This window comes from Schistocerca piceifrons, chromosome 7 (genome assembly GCF_021461385.2).
Source record: "Schistocerca piceifrons isolate TAMUIC-IGC-003096 chromosome 7, iqSchPice1.1, whole genome shotgun sequence".
Lineage (NCBI taxonomy): Eukaryota > Metazoa > Arthropoda > Insecta > Orthoptera > Acrididae > Schistocerca > Schistocerca piceifrons.
The window spans coordinates 91,401,869-91,426,978 of record NC_060144.1 but is presented as its reverse complement, the minus strand read 5'-3'; the positions used below and the strand labels follow the sequence as shown (position 1 = coordinate 91,426,978).

General features: G+C 41.9%; 1 protein-coding gene across 1 annotated transcript; it reads right to left on the bottom strand.

Moving 5' to 3' along the window:
* Window positions 1–5,258: 5,258 nt before the first annotated feature.
* LOC124805459 (myogenesis-regulating glycosidase-like) lies at window positions 5,259–23,231 on the bottom strand. Its single transcript, XM_047266023.1, has 5 exons — window positions 23,108–23,231; window positions 15,838–16,808; window positions 12,021–12,455; window positions 8,604–8,760; window positions 5,259–5,455 (listed from the first exon to the last, which is right to left on the bottom strand). Exons 1-5 carry the CDS (start codon window positions 23,229–23,231, stop codon window positions 5,259–5,261), a joined length of 1,884 nt encoding a protein of 627 aa, XP_047121979.1.
* Window positions 23,232–25,110: the final 1,879 nt, after the last annotated feature.

Sequence of the window (25,110 nt, the reverse complement as noted above, 5' to 3'; positions counted from 1 at the left end):
AACAGGTACACGTTGATTCGTGTAGATTATGAAATGGACAACCGTTTCGATGGTCTCGAGCAATGCATAGTTCTGATATTTAGTGTGAAATATAGTGTCTGAGCGAACATAAAATAGAATCGTAAACATGCCTTGTCAGCTCTAGCCACTTTTGCGTTGTTGATCGACTTAAGCTGACTTTCTATCACGCCGTCATTTCATTTAATGAATGTCACTTTGGCGTTCTTGTGACAATAAATTGGAAGGAGGAACTATAGTACGATCGTTGTATCCTTGACCATTTGAATCTATGTAGTTAAAGGTGTGGGATGTTCATGCATTTGCCTCAACGGCGGGAAGTACAGTTCTTTCGTTTTCCTCGAACATTGGCCCCGTCTCCCAGGCGTTTGTTTCCAGTAGGTGGATTGTCTTCGGTTCGGCTAGTTCCACCCACCAGCTTACCGCATTGGCATGTTCGCTTAAATAGTTTGAGAAGTTTTCCCATGGCCGGAACACCTGTTCCTCAATCGTCTTGCGACCTCTCCCACTAATTACGCCTTGGGCGATGAGTTTTTACTGGATGAAATCTGTAGCGTCGTCCGGAAGTAAAAGGATGCAGATTTCTTCTTGAGTAATTGGTCTTGGTGTATAGAAGCCTGTCCAATCTGCTTGCAGCATGTTCATTAGCATAGGTGTACGTTGTCAAATGTGACTGAAATTTATTCCACATGTCGTAACACTGTTATTCTTACCTCGCCGGAGAAGTTAAAATTGGGGTTTGATTACATCTTTGAACGACGCAGTTAATGTCAATCACCGAAACCAACTAGCACCGTCACACTGCCAGAAATTCGTGGAATTACCTGATGTAGAAATCCCCCTACAACGTTTATTGTTGGAGCGCGATGGTGATTACATGTTGATGAGTGGCGAAATGAACAGCTTCGCTGGTGTATCCCTTCGGTTTGGTGACAAAATTTTGGTGGTTGATGGGATGTCTTGTATAGAAAGCGTGGTCTTCCCACCACGCTTTCAGTGTTGGTCACAGCTTCACATACTGGTATGTCAGTCAGACATCTCTTACGCTAAGACTATATCTGCATCTGCCACCCAAATATAATTCTGAAACTGCAACATAGGATCTACCTCAGACAAAGAGTTTAGGAAGAACTTAGGAACTTAGTATTCCGGTACTGTCTCTACCATTTTCCGTTTCGTTTCGAAACGCTTGTCATCCACCAAAGCAAATTTTTGTCACATCTACGAAGAGGATTTCACTTTCAAAACTGATGAACGAATCGGTGGCTCTCTTAAAGGTCATTTCGGTCTCATAAGCGTGCTTCTTTTGTACTCTTGAACCTGTGATAATATTCCATATGGTCTCGAAGCAACGATTGTTAAAGAACGATGGATCTTTAGTATCCTTCTCAACCTTTATCGGCACATGCCAGTCTAAGGCGTTTTATACAACATTTTTTTTTTTAAATTTAGTGTGAATATTTTAATAATATTGTATATTCGATATCTTACCCAATTTTTCGATATTGTCTATATTTTGAAGCACAAAGAGTAGTTGTTCTACCGTATGCTACGTTCCTTCCATCTGTACTTCAACAAGCTAAGCATATCCGCTGTAGCCAACGACATTCTGCTGAATTCCGTAACCCTACACAGCAGAGATTAGCAGTAGCAGATACATTCTGTGGACATCGATTGAAGCACGGGACCAGAAAGTGTTTGGTAACTGGGAACTGTTTCTATTTTTTTAAGTATACCAAGCTCTGGACACAGGGAAGAACTACCAATAAACTGGGAGCAATTACTTCTGACCTGTTATACGTAAGTCCTAGAAGGCACAGGAGAGGTTGATCGATCAAGAACGGCTGCGCTTACAATTATCTCTGTCATTATCTGTCTGTTAACCGTCATCGTTGATTTGCAGAATTTTCTGTGTATTAGTCATCTGAGGCGTCTGCATTCGTCATGACTACCGTTGTCATGATGGCTCACCACATGAGCTGGCCGCTGAAGTCTGGTAGCGAGCGCCACAATCAGGCAGAAAATGTCGGTTTCTACCAGTGACAAAACCATTCTTAGCAGTCCTGGCAACATTTGTAACTCATAATGAAATGGGATCTAGGCCAAACGAATCTGAAATGTTTCATGGAAACTACTGATTAATATAACATTAATTTGTTTTAATGTTTGTGCTTCCGTAACAGCAACTCTTTCGCCGTTGTTGTGGCTCATAGCAAACACTATACACTATCTAATCAAAAGTATCCGAACATCCCCAAAAACATACGTTTTTCTTATTAGGTGCATTGTGGTGCCACCTACTGCCAGGTACTCCATATCAACAACCTCAGTAATCATTAGACATTGTGAGAGAGCAGAATGGGGCGCTCCGCTTGGGTGTCACTTGTGTCTTTTGTCTGTATGCGAGATTTACACATTGCTAAACATCCCTAGGTCCACTGTTTCCGATGTGATAGTGAAGTGAAAACGTGAAGGGGCACGTACAGCACAAAAGCGTACAGGCCGACAGTTGAAGAGATTCGTAATCTGTAATAGGCAGACATCTACCCAGACCATCACGCAGGAATTCCAAACTGCATCAGTATCCAGTACTATGACGGTTAGGTGGGAGGTGAGAAATCTTAGTTTTCATGGTCGAGCGGCTCCTCATCAGCCACACATCACGCTGGTAAATGCCAAACGACGCCTCGCTTGGTGTAACGAACATAAACATTGGACGACTAAACAGTGGAAAAACGTTGTGTGGAGTGACGAATCACGGTACACAATGTGGCGATCCGATAGCAGGATGTGGGTATGGCGAATGCCCGGTGAACGCCATCTGCCTGTGTGTGTAGTGCCAACAGTAAAATTCGGAGGCGGTGGTGTTATGGTGTGGTCGTATTTTTCATGGAGGGGGCTTGTATCCCTTGTTGTTTTACGTGGCACTATCACAGCACACACCTACATTGATGTTACAAGCACCTTCTTGCTTCCCACTGATGATGAGCAATTCGGGGATGGTGATTGCATCTTTCAACACGATCGAGCACCTGTTCATAATGAACGGCCTGTGGCGGAATGGTTATACAACAATAACATCCCTGTAATGGACTGGCCTGCACAGATTCCTGACCTGAATCCTATAGAAAACCTTTGGGATGTTTTGGAAAGCTGACTTCGTGCCAGGCCTCACTGACCGACATCGATACCTCTCCTCTGCGCAGCACTCCGTGGAGAATGGGCTGCTATTCCCGAAGAAACTTTCCTGCACACAATTGAATGTATGCCTGCGAGAGTGGAAGCTGTCATCGAGGCTAAGTGTGGGCCAACACCATACTGAATTCCAGCATCACCGATGGAGGGTGCCACGAACTTGTAAGTCATTGTCAGCCAGGAGTCCAGATACTTTTCGTCACATAGTGTACCTGAAGATATGACAGAAATGTCATTACGTAACTGACGTCCAATCAGATTCCAGGAAAATTAATTCGTGACAGGAAGTAGTTATTATGCCTTAAAGAATTCACTTGGCAAAAGTGTCTTTCCGAAAAAAAAATCAGTGGAGGAAAGACTTCATGACGAGCATTCATACAGTTTTTGAGAACGTTTAAAAGTTATTCGTGTGTGTTTCTTTGTGACTGACAATATTAGAAAATTGTATTCTGAAAGAAAATCATTGCAAGCTCCACACATATAAAATAATCTGTTGTGAATTGCTTGGAGTAGCGATTACATGTTCTGAAATTTACGTAATAACTGTGTCCCATAAGTCGTGTTTGTTTTCCTCGTGGTCTTATGCCTCAGGAATTCTGGTTCTCTACTACCTCAAATCAAGATAAGTATAGTTGAAAGCCATAATGTGCAACATTCTTTAGTGACAAAGGTTCCACAGTCAGCCACCACACTTCTCAACACGATCTGCACGGTTAATAATTCTCTGAGCAGCCTTTGGTAATTACGTGTCTCTGATCGAATAGACAAAGCGTCGGGTGCTATAGATGAAAAGTTAAGCATCTTCAAGTTTTTTTGTCCTGAAGTTGTGGCAGAATACAACAAAATAATGGGTGGTGTCAATAAGTTTGATCAATTACGAGAAAGGTATGTTATTGGTAGACGTTCTGTAAAATGGTGGCACAGAATATTTTATTTCCTTGTGGACGTTGCTGCAGTGAACAGTTTTATCCTGTGGAAAATAAGTAAAAGAGAAAGTGGATAGCATGATCAGCTCACATACAGGATCCATCTAGCCAGACAATTGATCGCTGGCTTCTCATCCCAAAAAAGGCGTGGACAAAAACCTGTCCTTCTGGCAAAAAGGGGTAAAGTACCTGAAGATTTTCGTCATTTGGCTGTAGGGGAGCATCGACCCATTTTAGGAGAAACCTACTGGACGTGCCGTCATTGTAGTACCAAAGCTGCGGAAAAGAGCACTCGCTGTGTTTGTACATATTGTCAAATACCACTTTGCATAGACCCATGCTTCAGAGAATTTCATGGCAAGTAATTGTGAACAATCATTTAACAAGAGAAGTAAATTTATCAGATAAATATGACATATATTGAAAAAGTTGTTTTGGCATTTAACTCCAAGGAAGGGCAGTGGGAAGAATACTTCCCACCTTGTTGTGTGACCTCACTTTCACAGTTGGAGCAAATTTGATATTCTGTATAATAAATATATCTATCTGTTAACTACTATCTGCTCTCCATTCATTAAAAAAACTGCTCAATAATTTTGCCCATGAAAGGGTAAAAGGACACCACCGAGGACCTCACTTTGATAGTGATGAAGCAGTGCCAGCAGAGGTGGGGTTATGGTTCCACCAACGAAGTCAAACATCCTATAGTGACGGTATCAACAAACTAGTCTCTCGTCGTATCATGGTAACGTTGAGAAAGAAATTCGCAGTTCTGAAGAATGAAGATGCAGAACGTATGTTTCATTTAAAAAACCTTAAGAATTTTCACATGAAGAACTTGGTGGTATTACTTTTCAGCACGCCCTCGTAGTTCGCAGAACAGTTCTCTCCAAGCACAACATCAGCACAACATACAGATACTACCACCTTGGACCAAGTGGAAGCCTGAAACAGGGTTGCAAGGGTACATTTTGTGAAAAAGCTCTTCGAGTTGTGTCAACCAAACGTTTATTACCAGCAGGCGCCATACACGTTCATGTTAACAGAAGTCCACCACTGCACTGACACAAGATTGTACCAGCAGTCATACAAACTGCCCTCACGTTCAGCCAGTGCGAGCTAGGCGCTGGCCCTGGTGAAGTAGGGCAGCGTGTTGAGGGGGGCGGCGTAGCCGTGCAGCCAGGTGGGTCCCTGTATGACGGGGTGCTCGGGGTCCACCTCGTCGCGCCACCTGCCCTCTGGCAGGTAGATGTCGCGGCTGACCGCCTTGTGCGACACCACCGGCGCCACCAGCACGTCGTCGCCCAGCATGTACTCTGTGCACAGGGAAAACACACCGTCACCACACACGTCATCCCGGTTATCTGATGTAAACATCTTGTATAGACTCTGTTCTTGCGCAGCCCTTTACTCTCCTCAAGAATCTCCTCTCTGCTGCGTGTATTTTCGCTGTCTTGTTTCCGTTTATTTATTCAAAACTAGCTCCCATACAACAGTAATAGTAATGGGTGTTGATTAATAGTCACTAACAGTCAAACACAAGGCAATTTTATTCAGTGCATTACCAGTGTCGTGCATGTGTCTGTCTCTAGGTTCCTTCGAATGCATGTTTGTATGATCAGTGTCGGAGATCAATGTTTAATTAAATACAATGTGATTATGTCTAAGCAGACCCAAATGAAACAATTGGCAGCCGCTTAGCGATGAGTGTTCCGCAATGTTATATTACTTATATACAGTTGCGTCTTTATTACATTCATCACACTGTTTATAAAAATATCACGACTTTTTATACATTAACTGTATATTACCCACCATGCTAACTGTTGGTACTTCCATATTCTGCCTTTGATACAGTGGATGTTAATGACTTCAGAAGCACGTGCTCTCACATTATTTAATGTGTTTACATAGGAAAAATGTGGTTATGGCCAAAGAGCTTAGATCTAAAAAGTTCATAGATGTAACATATACAGAAACATAACAAGTATTACACATTATGTAAATGAAGTTGATATATGATTATTGAAGGACACAGTCATTTGTAATATATGGGCAAATTTTTAAAAAATCGTTTTCAGACTGACTTGGTAGATCGGGCACACAACAAGAATCAGTAATTACACAGGAACTGGGGGTCGCAAGCGCCACGAGAGGTCGCTACTGTCACGTGTGGGCTGGGATCGCGGGAGACTGTTTAATTTGCTGGTACATTCTCCCTGATAGCCTCGATGGTCGGTCATATCTCGTATTCCTTCGAGAGGTTCTTTCGGAAATGCTGAGTAATGTTCCCACGCCTGTCCGTCGACGCATTCGATTTCAGCACGACGGAGCCCCGCGCATTTCAGCTGCTAAGCGAGGGCACGTCTGCAAGCAACTTTTGCCAGCCACTGCATTGGTCGCGGTGGGCCAACCGCCTGGCCATCACGGTCACCCGATCTCTCCTCAATCTGTTTTTGCCTGTGGGAGTATCTGAAGGGCCTTGTGTATGAAACACCTGTTACATCGCCGGATGAACTAGTGGGCATGATTGTTGCGGCAAGTAACTTTGAGAGATTGCGCCGTCCAACGCAGCTTCAGTGTTGGTTGTGATGGGGCAATGAATTACAGTCTCTCTTTTAAAAATTTCATTAAGGTTGAGTGGAAATGACTTCTTTGTCAGGTCTGCTTGTTCACTGAGATGTGGTGAGCTGGAGATAAATATGTGAGTGCCGAGCACTTTAAGACGATTAATTTTTTTCCTTTGCTAATTGTGTTTACTATCTGCAGACTGTCTTTAATGGTTGCGGCTAGGTGACCATGTTCTCTCAGATTTTTTTCCAAAAGTGGATTTATCAAAGTTATTTACCCAGAAGGCATCAATGTGTTCCGTGCATCTTATAGTGAAAATTCTGTGTAGTCTATGTAGAACAGTGGGCTATTGTCATATGAAAGTTTGTAAATACCTGATTTGTTGCCACTTTGGCTATTTGTCCATAATCATGTAACAATTTCATTTTCATAATCTGTAATATCTGCTATATCTCTGTATGTGTAACAGCTCTGAACCTTTTAGATCTAAGCGCATCAATCATAACCTTCGTTTCCCTGTGTAAATACGTTGGATGTTGTGAGTGCATGAATTCTTTGATATCTCTGTATCACAAGCACAACATGCAAGTAGCAATAATTACCATGGTGAAAAATACACAGTTAATGTGTAAAAATCGAGATATTTTCTAAAAAGTATGATGAATGTAATGTGGAAGAGTATGGATGCTCCAGATGTGTGTATGTACAACAATACTTTGCAACAATTGTCATTTAGCACCTTCCATTTGTTTCAGTTAGATCTATTTAGTCAGCATCACATTTTTATTTAAATAGTGATCACCAACAGCGAGCACGGAAACACGTAATTGAAAGTAAATAATTTAAAGATGAGCACAAGCGCAAAACTGATCGTTCATTAAATAAAACAACGTTTTATATTAACTTTAAGCTATTGACATTCTACCCCCTATAAAGGAACACATGGAGCTCAACTGCATACATAATCAAAAAAATTCATTCAAGTAATTGATCGCCGTAGTATTATAAAATTTAATTTTTGTATTTTTGCGGATTTTTTATGCACTGTAAGTGGTTTGTTTATTGTTCCACAAATGAGTTTAAAGATGTGCAGCTTTTCGTCTATGTCCTTATTATAATTAGATATTTAAAATATGACCATGTATGATCATTTTTCTGTTAATTACGATTTTCAATTGTACTTAGTAGTTAGCTTGACATGTCGTAACTCTCTTCTAATGAAATAAATTTTTAAGATTATATTCCTTATAATTTCAGTTCTGTCTATTTGCTACTAACTGGATGTCGTCCTCACTTTCTTATATCACCTACGAATAGTAATTCAGTTGAATTACATCATAAATATAATTTAATGCGTGCTTAATTATACGATTTTCAAATTTAAAGGACATAGTCAATATAAATATCGACTGTCTCCAAATAGCTGCTTAAACATGGGGTAAAGGCTTTAAAGCAAAGCCTATCTCCACAGAAATTGACCTGAAAGACGAATATCGCAGGCAGTCACGAAATATGACGTCAGCGTTAGAACCGTGTCATCTCGCAACAAAGTGAGTGATGGTCTCTGAAGTTGTACTGTATCCTGGGAATTGCTGAAGCTTTGAAATTCTCCCAAAATGTCTCCACAAAGAAAGTCGTCAGTAGTTGTGTGGCGTTTCTGAGAAAATTTAGCGCATGATCTCTGTTCATAATGAATCATCCTCGTCTTTTCAAATTTTAGGTTGTCTCAGTAACGGTTTGGTTCTTGCAAGGAGCTTAGGTTGATGCCCAGTGGTAAGACATATCGTGACTAAGATAATCGAAACTGGAATATACTCTGAAAATGACAGAATACGGGAAAGTGTGCTTAATAACTGCACACATAGGAATGTGATAGGAAGCTCCCGGTCATACCTGAGTCGATGGTGAGAGCGGTGGCGTCCGTTGGGTCGACCCACCAGACGGGCCTGTTGACGGGGGTGCCGTCCTCGGCAGCCTTCTTCATCAGCTCGACGATCAGCGGTCCGTACTGGGCGTGCAGCTGCGTCAGGTTGCGGCAGATGTCCATGGTCTGCAATGCGGCCAGCAGTTACAGCGTTACAGCTCAAGTGATACTCTTTACAGTGTTCAGGGATGAGTGAACAGCTCTCTCAGGATAACGATGCGGTACACAGGGTGTTACAAAAAGGTACGGCCAAACTTTCACGAAACATTCCTCACACACAAATAAAGAAAAGATGTTATGTGGACATGTGTCCGGAAACACTTAATTTCCATTTTAGAGCTCATTTTAGTTTCGTCAGTATGTACTATTCTTCCTCGATTCACCGCTAGTTGGACCAATTGAAGGAAGGTAATGTTGACTTCGGTGCTTGTGTTGACATGCGACTCATTGCTCTACAGTACTAGCATCAAGCACATCAGTACATAGCATCAACAGGTTAGTGTTCATCACGAACGTGGTTTTGCAGTCAGTGCAATGTTTACAAATGTGGAGTTGGCAGAGGGCCATTTGATGTATGGATTAGCACGGGGCAATAGACGTGGCGCGGTACGTTTGTATCGAAACAGATCTCCAGAACGAAGTTGTCCCGACAGGAAGACGTTCGAAGCAATTGATCGTCGTCTTAGGGAGCACGGAACATTCCAGCCTGTGACTCGCGACTCGGGAAGACCTAGAACGACGAGGACACCTGTAATGGACAAGGCAATTCTTCGTACAGTTGACGATAACCCTATTGTTAGCGTCAGAGAAGTTGTTGCTGTAAAAGGTAACGTTGACCACGTCACTGTATGGAGAGTGCTACAGGAGAACCAGTTGTTTCCGCACCATGTACAGCGTGTGCAGGCACTATCAGCAGCTGATTGGCCTCCACGGGTACACTTCTACGAATGGTTCATCCAACAACGTGCAAATGTTCTCTTTACAGATGAGGCTTCATTCCAACATGATCAAATTGTAAATTTTCACAATCAACATGTGTGGGCTGACGAGAATCCGCCCGCAATAGCGCAATCACGTCATCAACACAGATTTTCTGTGAACATTTGGGTAGGCATTGTTGGTCATGTCTTGATTGGGCCCCATGTTCTTCCACCTGCGCTAAATGGAACACGTTATCATGATTTCATAGGGGATACTCTACCTGTGCTGCTAGAACATGTGCCTTTACAAGTACGACACTACATGTGGTTCATGCACGATGGAGCTCCTGCACATTTCGGTCGAAGTACTCGTACGCTTCTCAACAACAGATTCGGTGACCGATGGATTGGTAGAGGCGGACCAATTACATGGCCTCCACACTCTCCTGACCTCAACCCTCTTGATTTTCATTTATGGGGCATTTGAAAGCTCTTGTCTACGCAACCCTGAAACCAAATATAGAGACTCTTCGTGCTCGTATTGTGGACGGTTGTGATACAATACGCCATTCTCCAGGGCTGCATCAGCGCATCAGGGATTCCATGAGACGGAGGGTGGATGCACGTATCCTAGCTAACGGAGGACATTTTGAACATTTCCTGTAACGAAGTGTTTGAAGTCACACTGGTACGTTCTGTTGCTGTGTGTTTCCATTCCATGATTAATGTGATTTGAAGAGAAGTAATAAAATGAGCTCTCACATGGAAAGTGAGCGTTTCCGGACACATGTCCACATAACATATTTTGTTTCTTTGTGTGTGGGGAATGTTTCCTGAAAGTTTGGGCGTACCTTTTTGTAACACCCTGTATATTAGGGAAAAGCAGAAAGTGTTAGTATGACACTACTTATCTTGAATCATATCGGAATGTGGGCTCCCCAAATTGTAGCTTAGATCTGTTGTAACACGAAACCTCTGTCTCGATGCGTATCTCAGCATAGGTTGATTATCGTTTCTGTGATTCTCTCGCACGGACTTTTCAGCAACGAATTTTCATCACAGGAGGAAGGAAAACAAAATTTGTCGAATGTTGATCGAAACAAAATAAAATATCACCTGCTGAGCGAGACTGCGTTCCCTGCTCATAATTTATTGTTGAGCCTGTTTGTTGTCATTTCGCAACAGGTGAGACGTAAACACGTTATATTAGTTAGAGTGGTTCAAAAGAAAACGCCTTCAATTAGGATTTCGATACGGTTAAGCCAAATGGATTAACTGGTTGATGGCAGAATTCTCATCCCTGAATTGGGTTCAGAGTATAACTACTAATAATTAACGCTCATTTTGTGCACACGATTGTAGTATTGGATGCACTATAATAACGTATCCTTAACTTGGAGTTATTTGATGAACTATTGATGCATTAGCTTTGGGGGAAGAAAAGTAAGTATTGCGGTATCTTGCCGGAATCAATGAATAAACAGGCTAATGAAAAAACAAAAACGACGATTGCTAATAATATCACTACTGTTGCCAAGTTGCAGACTCTAACAACTACGACAGTGACAACATCACAACAGAGACTACGTGCTGTCACAGATACATATTTCACAGGTGATCTCTCGCTACAAGCACTCAGCACGCTATTCGCTCATTCACGGGATAATAAATTACTCTCACCGCTATTTCGTTGGTTCCTTCCTATATTTCTGAGATAATATTGTGAGTAGAGGCACAAAACTCTTTTTCTTTGAGAAGACCTGCATATGAAGGGCTTATTTCAATAGTGGTACAAGTCCATTTTTGTTCATATTGAGATACAGAGTCCTAAAGTTAAATGAGCTCTGAAAAATCTGCAGTTGAGATACTAGAAATATTCAAGCATATGGCTTCTTGCTAGAGATGAACCTCTCTTTCTGTTTGTTTCGGTTCATTAATTTCAGAAGCACTGTAGACAGAAATGTGGAGGTAATGGACTTGTACCACTACTGAAATAAGCCGTTCATATATGTTTAATACAACCGTCATAACTGGGGAAAAACAAGGAAGTAAAAAAGTACGAATACCAACTCATCTCTTTTCTTTGTTACGCCGTTAGTAGCTAAGCAGCTAGAAAACACAAGTAAATAGAAAATTTAAAGTTGTCATTGCCTGTCGACTGGACTCATAATAAACCAAGAATTATTTGTTTCTGAAACTCATCGTTTGTGAAACATTTCGTGTGATCCTGATCAATCGAATCTCCTGGGTATTTTCTCCACTCTATCGAAAACATGCCTTATTTCTATCTATCTGACCGTAGTTATAAATAGATTTAGATTTCTTTTCGAAATACGTTTTTCTTTTCTTAATGTGAAATTTTGTGTGTGTCACGTAGGATATCAATGCTGCGTTGCGACATTTACCTTACACGTGGCTCGTATAAATAAAGAGTGACACATGTCACAAAATAAGCGCTCAACGCACCTCGTTGTCGAAGTCCCAGGGCTTGACGTGGAACCTGATAGCCGGCATGAAGGTGGTGGCCTGCAGCCAGCGGATGTACAGGTCGTAGGTGGGGTACCCGCCGTGGTTCTCGGCGCCGCCCACCTGCTCCGGCATCACGAAGGGGTAGCCGACCATGCTGAGCTGCAGCAGCTTGGGCACCAGCGTCTTGAGGCCGTTCTGGCCGCTCCACGCGGTGTCGATGACGTCCATGAGGAAGAAGTTCGGCAGCTGCTGGCTCTCGACGCCGGAGCGCAGCGTCACCATGGGCCCGAACTGGGCGCCCGCCCTCGAGTACTCGTCCGAGATGGCCACCGGGTTCTTCTCCGCCGGCGTGATCTCCGCCGGCTGCGGCAGGTAGCTGGACTCGCCGTAGTCGAACCTGAACGTGTCTATCCCTGTCTCATTGCGAAGTGCCTGGAAAGAGATTGAGAATGCAGTGGCGTACCGTGAGAGATGATGTTGAGAGTATACAAGCCGACATCAGAACAGGGGACGGAGATAGAGAAAGTATGGGAGGATACCGGACGGTTGATAAATTACGTAAAGAAATATAATGATGTAATCATCATGGGATATTGGAATGCGGTAGTAGGGGAAGAATTAAAAGAGAGAGTTCCTGAAGAATATAGGATTGGTAATTGAAATAGGATGGCAGAAAAGCAAACTAAGCTCTGCAATAAAGGTTAATTTTGTAATTACGAATAAATTGTTCAAAATTGGAAAGTGGGGGAGCTATAAGTTGCAATGGCGGGAGACGCGCCGATATTTGGGATGGACATCGTAGTCAGAGAAAGAGTCCGAAATCAGTTGTTGGATTGTGAGGCGTAGCCACAAGCAGGTACAGTCTCGGGCCACAGTCTTGTACTGATGGAGAGCAGGCTAAAGCTTAAAAGATTCTCCAGAAAAATCAATGACAAATGAAGTTGGGCACTGAAGAATGATGAGAAGCGTCCTATGCTCTCTAAGGCTGCAGTTACTGCAATACTGAGCACAACAGCGGGCAGTTCGCTTGAAGAGGTATGAAAATCTTTAAAAAGGGCACTCACACAAATCGAATACGCTAGAGTATGTACTAGTATGGTAACTGCGAAGGAACTGTGGGTAACACACGAAAAATTTCAGTTCATCGGCGGAAGAAGGAAGTTGAAAAATGCTCAGTTTGAGACAGAAATATCGCAATTAAGAAAGAAAAAACTAGGAAGTGTAGTGAAGCCAAGGCGACATGGTTTGTGGGAAAACGTGAAGAAATCGAAAAAGGAATGATCATCAGAACGAGTGATATAGAAAGTGAAAATCTTTTTTTTTTTTTTCAATGAAAATCAAAGGCGTCAACTTTCAGACTGAAAACGGAATCCAACTGTTAAACGAAGAGGTAACAACGGATACGTGGAAAGAGTATGTTGAAGGTAGGAGTAAATGTCCGATGACGCGACAGAAGAAAGAACGAGAGTCGATATTTAAGGCTCTCGCATTCCACAATTAGAATCAGTGTTTAACAGACCTTCTGAAGACTGGTGATCAAGAAAGGCCGAGGGCATAGACAATATTCCTTAGGAATTTCTAAAATCGAGAACGATCCCACAAACGTCTTGGAATCTCATGCAACCAAATTCCTGAGAAGCACAATACACAGAAGAAAGCTAAAGGAATCTGAGGACCGTTTAGATAACCATCAGTTTGTCTTTCTGAAATGGGACACGTGGGAGTAACTTCATACGTTGCACTGGGTAGTGGATTAAGGCTTACGAAAACTGAAGAAGCTTTCGTAAGATTTTTGGAACTAGAAAAATGCATCCACAGTATAAAATTGTACATGGTTGTCGAAATACTGAAAACAGTAAAAGTAATCTGTTGGAAAGAGGGCTGTTATTAAGCATGTAACAAAACCAGGAGGGAACGATACGAAAGGGAGTGCTGAACGAAGTGCTCGAATTATAAAGCGTTTAAGACAGGAATGCGATCCTCCGCCTGTATCGTTCAATCAGTACATCGAGGGAATAACGACGGAAATGAAACAAAGCTGCAAGAGTGGGATTAGAATTTAGGGTGAAAAGATATCAGTGAAAAGATTCACTGATGACACTGTTATCCTCTGTGAATGTTGTGAAGAATAACGTAACATGTAAACTAGAATTTACAGTCTAATGAGTACACACTATGGACTGAGTGCAAATAGATGAAAGACAGAAGTAAAGAGAAATGGCGGAATTGAGATGAACGGACACCTTAGCATAGAAATTGGTGACCACGAAGTAGAAAAGTTAAATAATTCTGCAACCATTGAGACAAAGTAAAATATGACAGAAGAAGTAAGGAAATCGTAAAAAGCAAATTAGCACGAGCAAAGAGGTCATTCTTTGTTAAAAGGAGTTTATTAGTATCAAAGGTAAGCCTCAACTTGAGGACCAGATATGGAGAATGTACGTATAAAGCACAGCATAGTATGATAGTGAATCGTGGACTGTACAAAGATAGGAGAAAAAGAAAATCGATGAGTGAGATGTTGTGCAGTAGGAAGGTGCTCAAAAGTAGGCAGACTGTAAGATAATGCATGAAGAGGTTCTCCGCGGAATCAGCGAAGAAAGGTAAATACTAATACGAAAAAGGGAAAGCATGTTAGGACATGTGTTATGATATCAGGGAATAATTTTCATTGCCCCAGGGGCGGGTGGGGGGGCTGTAGGGCAAAAACTGTAGGGGAAGGCAGAGATTGGAATACATGCAACAACTAATTGAGAACGTAGGTTACAGACTTTTATTCTGTGATCAAAAAAGTTGCCACAGGTGAAGAACTGGCGGAGGGGCCGCATTAAACCAGTCATAAGATTGATGACTTAAAAATAATACTGAAATTTCTACTAACGGACTACGCAAGGGAGTCATATTGTTATGACTAGATGCTTGTACAAACGAGAAGAATCGAAAACAACGTACCACAGATTTCGTTAAATGGATGATTTAGTTTATTCGCAACTAGCTTCAGGCTTTAGACCACCAATGCACGGCAGCACATTGTTCCCCAACACATATTTATTTCTGTCAATCATCTTCATTTTTTTATCAGAATGCATTCAAACAGTCTCTAAGTTCTCATTTCTGTGAGATACACCAGGTACTTCATTCGCTCGTCGCTTTGAAAAAGACACCGAAGTCTTACTGGCAATGTCAACCGATAGTAGGTATTTGAAAAGACGAAAAGTACAATCATAAGTTAAGCTAAAAAGTATAATTTCAGAGAAACAGCAGAAATGGATTTAAAAGGAAAATTAAATTTGATGCTTCCAGATAATTTATTCTGCACCAAGTGCTGCATATAATTAAATTTATAGTCGGATGAATGTATTCAGATTGATTTTACGTCTAATGAACTGATGAAAAATGTATGTAAGAAAGTGAATGAAAAGCCTACCAACATACTCTTGACTGACAAATGTCCCAAGTGTTCTGATTTTATATTAAGCTCCTGAATGAAGTTACGAAAATTACTGCATGCCTGCGGCGTACATTAAATGCAAGATATTCTAATTACTCATCATACGATATATCCATATCGGCTACCTAGTCATTTCATATATTCGCAGTAGATGTTCGTTTGCAGGACATAATTTCTCTAAGCGTTTTACAGAATGTACTTCTAATTCCTTCTGAACAGTCAAAGATGAATATTATTTTTCTCTTATATGGGTTACAGGAACCGCAAGAAGCTCTGCAAGCGATTGATTGTATTTAAGTAGAGGCATACTTTGTTGCTGATTCCTCTCACATAGATACTAGATTCGCTAGCGAAGCTACTCACCGAAAGTTTGTCCGTCCACCAAGCTGCTGCATCTGGGTTGGTGAAGTCGACAACGCCGCCATATCCCCTCCACCAGCGAGTGGTCGTGCTGCCATTACTGTTCTGTACGAGGTACCCGTTGGCCAGCGCCTCAGAGAAATAAGGCTCGCAATTTTCGTTTACAAATGGGTGCATCCACAACGCGACGGAAAACCCTAGCGCGTGGAGGTCATCCGTGAGCGCACGCATGTCGGGGAACTTGGTCGTGTCGACGGTCATACTGCCGTAGCAGGTTTCCCATTTGTCAGATATTTCGATAACGCTGTAGTCGAATCCGTGCTCAATTATGTTGGCGACCCTGTCCCTGACGTTGTCTTCTGGAGGCGCCACTGTCCAGATGGGATATGTTGCCATGCGTTCGTCTGGGATCGCGTCGGGCTTGCCCATGTACGTCTGGACGACATGCTCGTGCGCCTGTCTCGGGTCCTCGTACGAACACAGCTCGAACTGCAGCACGTTGTCTGTTCGGTTCTCTGGGTAGGGAGACATATTCTGGGCAACGAAGCAGAGTTTGTTGAGCGTCTCATCGGTGTTCTGGTCGATGAAGAGAGGACTGTTTGCATGAACGCGGACGGCTCTGCCGTCGGAGAAGAGCCAGTAGCGCGAAGCGATGGCGGCGTGGTCTCTCTTGTTGGTGACGTATGCGTAGTGGTCGTACACGTTCTGCTCCGTTGGCCACTTCTGGTAGGTCGATTCGATACCTCCGTAGATGTGACTCGAAAGGTGGCGCTGACACATTCTGATGGGCGCAGTCGGAACGTCAATCGTCAGCCGGCCCTCAAAACAGCGGCCCGCCCTGTCTTGGCGCCGCAAGACGACCCCGGAACTTCCAAAGTCGAAGGACTCCTCATCCATACGTCTCTCGTGGCGCGGAGCTGGAGGCAGCTCGTCTCCGGGAACTTCGATGTACCCCAGTTCCACCTCCTGGCCGCCTAAAACACGCAAGTAATGATCTCCTGTCAGTGAAATTTCTATAGTCATAAATATAATATGAACGATCTATTATGAAACTCTGAAGTGCATTCGAATGTAAATTCATGTTTACCATAAAGGGTACTGAAAAAGTGGTGAGCAGTATCTAGACACCGGAAACCTGCTACATTCCATAAATTGTTGAACCAATAATATTCTCAATATCAACGTAAATGTCTACGTCACCGTTTTATGCACAAGTAATGACTCTATAATGACCTCAGCTGACATTGCTCTCATTTCTGGTGTAACTTTAGATAATACGGAGGAACTACAAATAATTATGCAGCACGCATGAAGCTTCTTTAGAGTACTGTTCGAGAGGACGACATCCTTGCAACATTTCCTATTATATAACTGGACAGAATATGACAGTAATAACTTTCCACTTTTCCATATCTATTATGTGGAGAGTACGCTTGCTTATCAAGTAAACAGTACAAGAAAGATACCTCCATACTGTCTATTTAAAATATTGTTTCTCTTATTTGAAATAAGAACAGAATGAAATAAGCAAAATAGAGTGATGCATCTAAGAGAGGACATAAATTTGGCTACCTCGTGGCTACGGTCAAGGATGAAGAAATCGTCTATGACAGAGACCCACGAAATTCCGCTGTCTGAAGAAGCGATTGTTCTGACTTACAGTTTATTCATTTCTTGCCTATCAATTTGTATATAAACAACACAGATGAAGCGATGGAGATACTAACACTTACAGCTTTTGTGTACGTATTAGCCGTTTACAGAGACACAACAGAATTTTTACTTTACTTTGTCGTTTAAATCAAATTTATTGTTATTTTTAGATATAATAGTAGATTACCGAATATGATATATACAATAAGCAAAGTACTTAAGGATTTACAATCTAAAATCATAAAAATGGTATCAGTTAAACAGAGTGAGTGATAGGACGATCTTTGTAAAATCAGTATTCGTCTTTTGTTTGACTTCCTTCACCTGTCACTTCCCTCTTCATCTTTCCTCCTGCTGGCCTGGTAGCGTTAGGAAGTATATAGTAATGTAAATTTATATAAGTGAAAATAATCACTTATTTTTTATCCAGGCATTGTGTCATGGTCTTTCTTTTATACTAAAGTCACGCTCTATGGTGGTAACAGCTTTTGTAACGAAATGTAGGTGGGTCTTGCTGTATGAATGGTAATACCCCATTTTGGGCATTTTTTTCTCAGCCGCCATTACGGCCATCTCACCGAGGTAGATGCGAACTGTAGTACTTATCCGGGATCTGTTTGCTATATAATTTACGAAGCCCGATTTGATATTGAGACCAATATACACACACTTGAGAGATTCAAAGCTCACACGATCGCGAAGAATAAGAAACCAAGCCAGTTTCTCGCGAAACATCTCTTTCTTGCCAGTCACGATTCTCCTCTAGAATTAAACTGGTAACACCTTGGGAAGTTTTTAGAGACTACAATACGATGAAAGACGATATACCACTCATTCCTCCTGGTTCTGCTTTCTTCAGTAGCAAAATTTAATTGTTTGAAGCCTAGCCATTTGCAAACTTTGTAGTTATTATCTAATTACTGTTACGTTTTGTAAAAGAGTCACAGGATGGAGGAAATACGTAGGCGTATAGCTTGACGTCGTGATCCGCGCTCATTTTAAAATGAAAGAAAGTTTATCTGTGAGGATGAGCTGCGCTTAAATGTCATCTGTGAATCGAGTGTAAAATTACTTCACTGCGGTCAGCATTAGACTCGAAAAGCCGCATTGCATGTTAGTGTGGTAATTACCCGACAACGCTTCAGAATAGCGGCTTCTTCACATCCAGGGACTCGGTCTAATCGGGTACCAGACGGTGCATTCGCAGCTGAAAATTTAAAGAACATGACAGAGTGAAATTACGTCTCCGGCTATGGACGAAACTATTGCTGAACCTTTTAATGTCATAAGAGACCCTATTACGTTGACTTTACAAAAAGTAGAGAGTATAGCTAACAATAAGTAGCTTATCCCATCATGTTGTGGAAACAACGGGCGAGGTCAAAAGATTGAGCTGTTAAAAACCAAGAATGCTAGTCACGTGACCAACGACTGACAAGCTGATCTAGAAATCATAACTGACGGGATCTCAGGCTTGAAAACGACCATTACAGATATTCCTGAACCGGTAGTGAAACTGACTGAAAATCTTAGTAATTTGCGACAGGAGCTTTCAAATCCGCCCTTCAACTGATAGTAACCCAAGTAGACCATCTCTTCACTCATCCTGAAACAAAATTAGATGATTTTACAATACTACTGTTAGGCGACTTCAATGCACCAATAGACAGAGAAAAGAAATTTAGAAATGTAGAAATGCCTAGCTCATAGAAGCACCATTAGTGACAGGACAGTGTTTTAATTCTCCATACTGTTAAGGGCCTTTAAAAAAATCAGTCCATCTTAAAAGTCCAATCAAAATATTTAATGTAAATCAAGACGTCGACAATCAGGACACAACGCTGAAGGAGCCTGGATCAGCGTTGACTCGGTTGGTGACATGTCTGTTGATGTCTCGACGCAACAAGTACGGAAAGGGAATGAATATGTAATAGTGCTTGGTCAAGGATAAGCGGGAATGGCTAAGCAGGCTAGAGGACAAATGTAAGGATCTAGAAGCATATATCACTAGGGACAAGATAGATGCTGCTTACAGGGCAATTAAAGAGACCTTTGGAGAAAAGAGAACCATCTGTATGAATATCAAGAGCCCAGCTGGAAGAGCAGTCCTAAGCAAAGAAGGGGAAGCGGAGAAGTGGAAAAAGTATATAGAGTGTCTATACAAGGGAGATGTACCTTAGAGAAGTATTATGGAAATGGAAGAAGATGTAGATGAAGATGAGATGGGACATGTGATTCTGCGTGAAGAATTTAATAAAGAACTGATAGATTTAAGTCGAAACAGGGCACCCCGGAGTAAACAACATCCGTTAGAACTACTGATAGCCTTGGGAGAGCCGACCATGACAAACCTCTTCCACCTGGAGAGCAAGATGTATGAGACAGGCGAAATACCCTCTGACTTCAAGAAGAATATAATAATTCCAATCCCAAAGAAAGCAGGTGTTGACAGATGTGAAATATTCCGAACTATCAGTTTAATAAGTCACGGTTACAAAATACTAATACGAATTCTTTACAGAATTATGGAAAAACTGGTAGAAGCTGACCTCAGGGAAGATCAGTTTGGTTTCCGGAGAAATGTGGGAACATGTAAGGCAATACTGACCCTATGACTTCTCATGGGTTAAGGAAAGGCAAACCTACGTTTATAACATTTGTAGACTTAGAGAAAGCTTTTGACAGTGTCGACTGGAATACTCTTTTTCAAATTCTAAAGGTGGCGGTGGTAAAATACAGGGAGCAGAAGGCTATTTGCAATTTGTACAGAAGCCAGACAGCAGTTTTATGATTTGAATGGCATGAAACGAAAAAGTAATCGAGAAGGGAGTGAGATAGTGCTGTAGCCCATCCCTGAGGTTACTCAGTCTGTATATTGATCAAATGGCAAAGGAAACCAAAGAAAAATAAAGTCCAGGGAGAGGAAATAAAAACTCCGATGACGTAATTCTGTCAGAGAAAGCAAAGGACTTGGAAGAGCAGTTGGAAGGAATGGACATTGTGTTAAAACGAGGATACACAATGAGCTCAACGTAAGCAAAAGAAGGATGAGCGAATGCAGTTGAATTAAATCAGGTGAGTCTGAGGGAGTTAGATTAGGAACCAAGTCGTAGTAGTACACGAGTTTTGCTATTTGAGCAACAAAATAACAAATAATGGCCGAAGTAGCGAGAATGCAAAATGTAGACTTACAATGGCAAGAGAAAGAGAAGATGAGAAATTTGTTAATTTGGTATAGATTTGTCTGGAGGTCATTTCTGAAACTATTTATGTGGAATGCAGCCAACATGGAAGTGAAACATGGACATTGAACAATTTAGACAAGGAGGGAATAAGAGCTTTGGAAATGTGGTGCTACAGAAGTATGCTGAAGATTAGATGGGTAGATCACGTAACTAATGAGGAGGCACTGAATAAATGTGGAGAAGAGAAATTTGTGGCACAACCTGACTAGCAGAAAGGATCGGCTGGTAGTACACATTCTGAGGCACCAAGGGATCATCAATTTAGTACTGGAGGGAAACATGGGAGGTAAAAATCGTAGAAGGAGACAGAGAGATGAATACAGTAACCAGATTCAGAAGGATGTAAGTTGCAGTAGTTTCTCGGAATTGAATAAGTTTGCACAGGATAGGTTAGCATGGAGAGCTGCCTCAAACCAGTCTTAGTACTGAAGACCACGACGACAACAACAACAACAATTCGTGTTGCAAGGTATGTACGATGTTAAAACTGAATATGATGGTGACGTATCTGTTGGAGGTGCAGCACTAGCCTAGGGTTTTGAAGTTTTATAAGACGTATAGAACCAGGAAAATAAAAGAAACAAAATAACGCTTTAAGTCAGTTGGCGCGAGAGTCCCGGCAACAAGTAGCCTACTGATATTTCTGTTTCAAAGGAAGATTAGAAGGCGAATAAAAGAATGGATTTGGTAAACGAGAAGATCACGGTATTTGCTCACAAGATGGAGGAAGAAGTTGAAGCGCCAAATTCATGAATAGTATAAATCGAAAATATTTTTGGAAAAAGTGTAGAAACTGATTGTGGACGCAGAATCGAGGAAGTGAGATACTAAACTAAAATCATCATTAGCGAACTGAATATCAAAGCAGATACTTTAAATGGCAAATTTGTCCAACATGCCGAAAGAGTGAAAATAAATGTGCAAACAGTTGGTGACGCCATGAAAACAAAACATTACAAAAAACAAAAACGCAGTAACAGGAGAAATTCGTGAAAAATTGGCTTATTTAGAATCGAATGTTGGACAGAGAAGAAGTGTCATTAACGAAAATTCATACTCTGCTGTCCAATTTGCGGCGGACAAAATATTTTGTCTTGCAGGCGGAATATATCCATTGGTTTCTGTGGATGAGTGCCGAAAAATGTTCCCGAAAGTATTCGGTGAAACACTATTAGTTGGAGATGCACGTGGGTGTTAGATTAAAACCTTGAAAAACTGCTTAGGCTTTAACGATTTCATCTGAAAATTTATTAACAAATATGGTCGACACAAAAGGAAAGAGATGTGGAGCGAGAATTTAAAAACGCGCCGCGATTTCCGCGCTATTCACGAGAGACGATGAAGTAAATTCGAGAACTTTTGGTTAAAAATTTAGAATATTTCAATTCATGGGCCGAGCCCATTGTCCATGGAGAAAAGCAAAGTGATCTAATTCGGCCGAAACTTGTAACTGAAATAGAAATATGTGACCTAAACTGCTGAAGTTCTCACGAAATTGTAAAATAAGATGACTGTAATCTCCTGCAACACAGTGATGTCTTGTCTTCCTGAAACTATTCACTATAGTGCTCCTTTCTTCGTGTACCACTGCCAGCCAGGGTGGACGAGCGGTTTTAGGCGCTACAGACTGGAACCGCGCGACCGCTACGGTCGCAGGTTCGAATCCTGCCTCGGGCATGGATGCGTGTGATGTACTTAGGTTAGTTAGGCTTAAGTAGTTCTAAGTTCTAGGGGACTGATGACCTCAGAAGTTAAGTCCCATAGTGCTCAGAGACATTTGAACCATTTTTTCGTGTACCACTACAACTGTCGCTGTATACGAAAATAGTATTTATACATCAGACTTACACATCAAGTTGGTTCTTATAGATATGTTTTTAACACTCAAACATTCTGCAGAACAGTGTGGAATCTCAAAACTGGAAAAACATGATTAACTGAAAGCTGCTTAAGGGATTATAATTAAGGAATTGTCTCTCCTCACAAAATTTTGCTGCAGCAATCAGTTAGTGAGTACTTTTATACGTAAATTTTGTATTTTGAATTTTGGTTATTTAAGACATTACTTTGGTTGCTCCACACGAGCAGATTGTCGTTCAGAAGAGAATAAACAACATAAATTTCACATCTGTTCACTCTGGTTATTACACACATTAATTCGAAGAACAGGTTTAATTATATGAAACAATTTGCTGTGGTCCATAAATGCACACTGCTCCTTTTGCCTCTTCTTCTAGTGGTGGATTACAGCACTGATCGGGTACTATGGACATATTGTCTAGCAATGGTTGCAGACTTCGGTAGCTAAGAGTGAGCACTGAGGCAACTTTGAACAGGTGGCCTGACAGCTAGCTGTTGGCGCGCCACGTACTCACCCCTGTCAGTCAGTATCAGGACGCGTCCGGTAGCCTCGTCGTAGCGGGTGTTGAGGCCGGCCGCGGTTGCGGCTGGCGCCACCAGCAAAACACCCAGCAGCAGCAGCGTCGCGGTCGACCACATTGCTGCGGCAGACGAGCATACAGGCTAATTAACTGGTAGTCCCGCACCACTTCAAGTGACGACGACAAAACAGATGGCGCTGTAGGCACCCAACACACTACATACAGTGATCAAGCACATGGCTAAACAGAGCATTACATTTATGACAAATGAGGAACAGCCAAGTGTTTTTAAACGTCGATTACGTTGATTTACTCGTTTGCAAAATAAATTTTTCCGCGGTTTCACATACAACTACAGGGCTATTAGAAATTATTGAAGCGATTTCATAAATTCACTGTAGCTCCATTCACTGACATATGGTCACGACACACTACAGATACGTTGAAAAACTCATAAAGTTTTGTTCGGCTGAAGCCGACTTCAGGTTTCTGCCGCCAGAGCGCTCGAGAGCGCAGTGAGACAAAATGGCGACACCGAGCGAGGTGGCGCAGTGGTTAGCACACTGGACTCGCATTCGCGAGGACGACGGTTCAATCCCGTCTCCGGCCATCCTGATTTAGGTTTTCCGTGATTTCCCTAAATCGTTTCAGGTAAATGCCGGGATGGTTCCTTTGAAAGGGCACGGCCGATTTCCTTCTCAATCCTTCCTTAACCCGAGCTTGCGCTCCGTCTCTAATGACCTCGTTGTCGACGGGGCGTTAAACACTAACCACCACCACCACCACCAAAATGGCGACAGGAGCCGAGAAAGCGTATGTCGTGCTTGAAATGCACTCACATCAGTCAGTCATAACTGTGCAACGACACTTCAGGACGAAGTTCAACAAAGATCCACCAACTGCTAACTCCATTCGGTGATGGCATGCGCAGCTTAAAGCTTCTGGATGCCTCTGTAAGGGGAAATCAACGGGTCGGCCTGCAGTGAGCGAAGAAACGGTTGAACGCGTGCGGGCAAGTTTCACGCATAGTGATGTGAAAGATTCAGTGTTTAAACCTCCTCTACCAAGAAACGTGCCAGAACTGCGAGCTCGCTTCAACAATGCTTTCGAACTCATTGATGGGGACATGCTGCGCCGAGTGTGGGAGGAACTTGATTATCGGCTTGATGTCTGCCGAATCACTAAAGGGGCACATATCGAACATTTGTGAATGCCTAAAAAACCTTTTTGAGTTTTTGTATGTGTGTGCAAAGCATTGTGAAAATATCTTAAATAATAAAGTTATTGTAGAGCTGTGAAATCGCTTCAATCATTTGTAATAACCCTGTATTTACGTAAACCGCGTAAAAACCTCATATTTTGGCTTCGAACCCCTCGTGTTCCGCTTGGAACAGCCTGATGACCTGGCAGCAATTTCTTTAAATACCAAGATAATCTTATTTATCACGGAAGCGTATCGGTATCAGATGCTATCGTAAGCAGTAGTAACTTATCGTCTGTACTGACTCTGTCAATGGAATTTACCTCGGATAACATGATAGCCTGCGTTATCGTTTTGAATGGGACGGTCATTGCATCTGCGTTTTGTTCATTATGTACATGTATACAATAAATTACCAATACTAGTAAAGTACCATGTTTAATACCTCAATATGTCCCTAATTTTTACAGCACGTTGGGACACTTCATCAGGGCCCAAAGGAAGAAGAAACTAAACTGTAATGAGAATATTTGAGTGTGTCACAAAAATGTGAAACTCCAGAATTTTACAGAGCAGCAGATAATCGAAAAAAATGTATCGCTCATTGAATTCTTCAGTGATAAACTTGACTACTCTATGAGATTTGTCAATTGTATATTATTAATACAAATGTCTGAGCAGTATTGAATTTGGTACATCTCATAATATCGGAAATAAGAAGTGATACATACAATTGTAGAAAAACGTTCGGATGCTCTTCATCGTTGACAGACAATTATTTTAGCGTCCCGCCTAA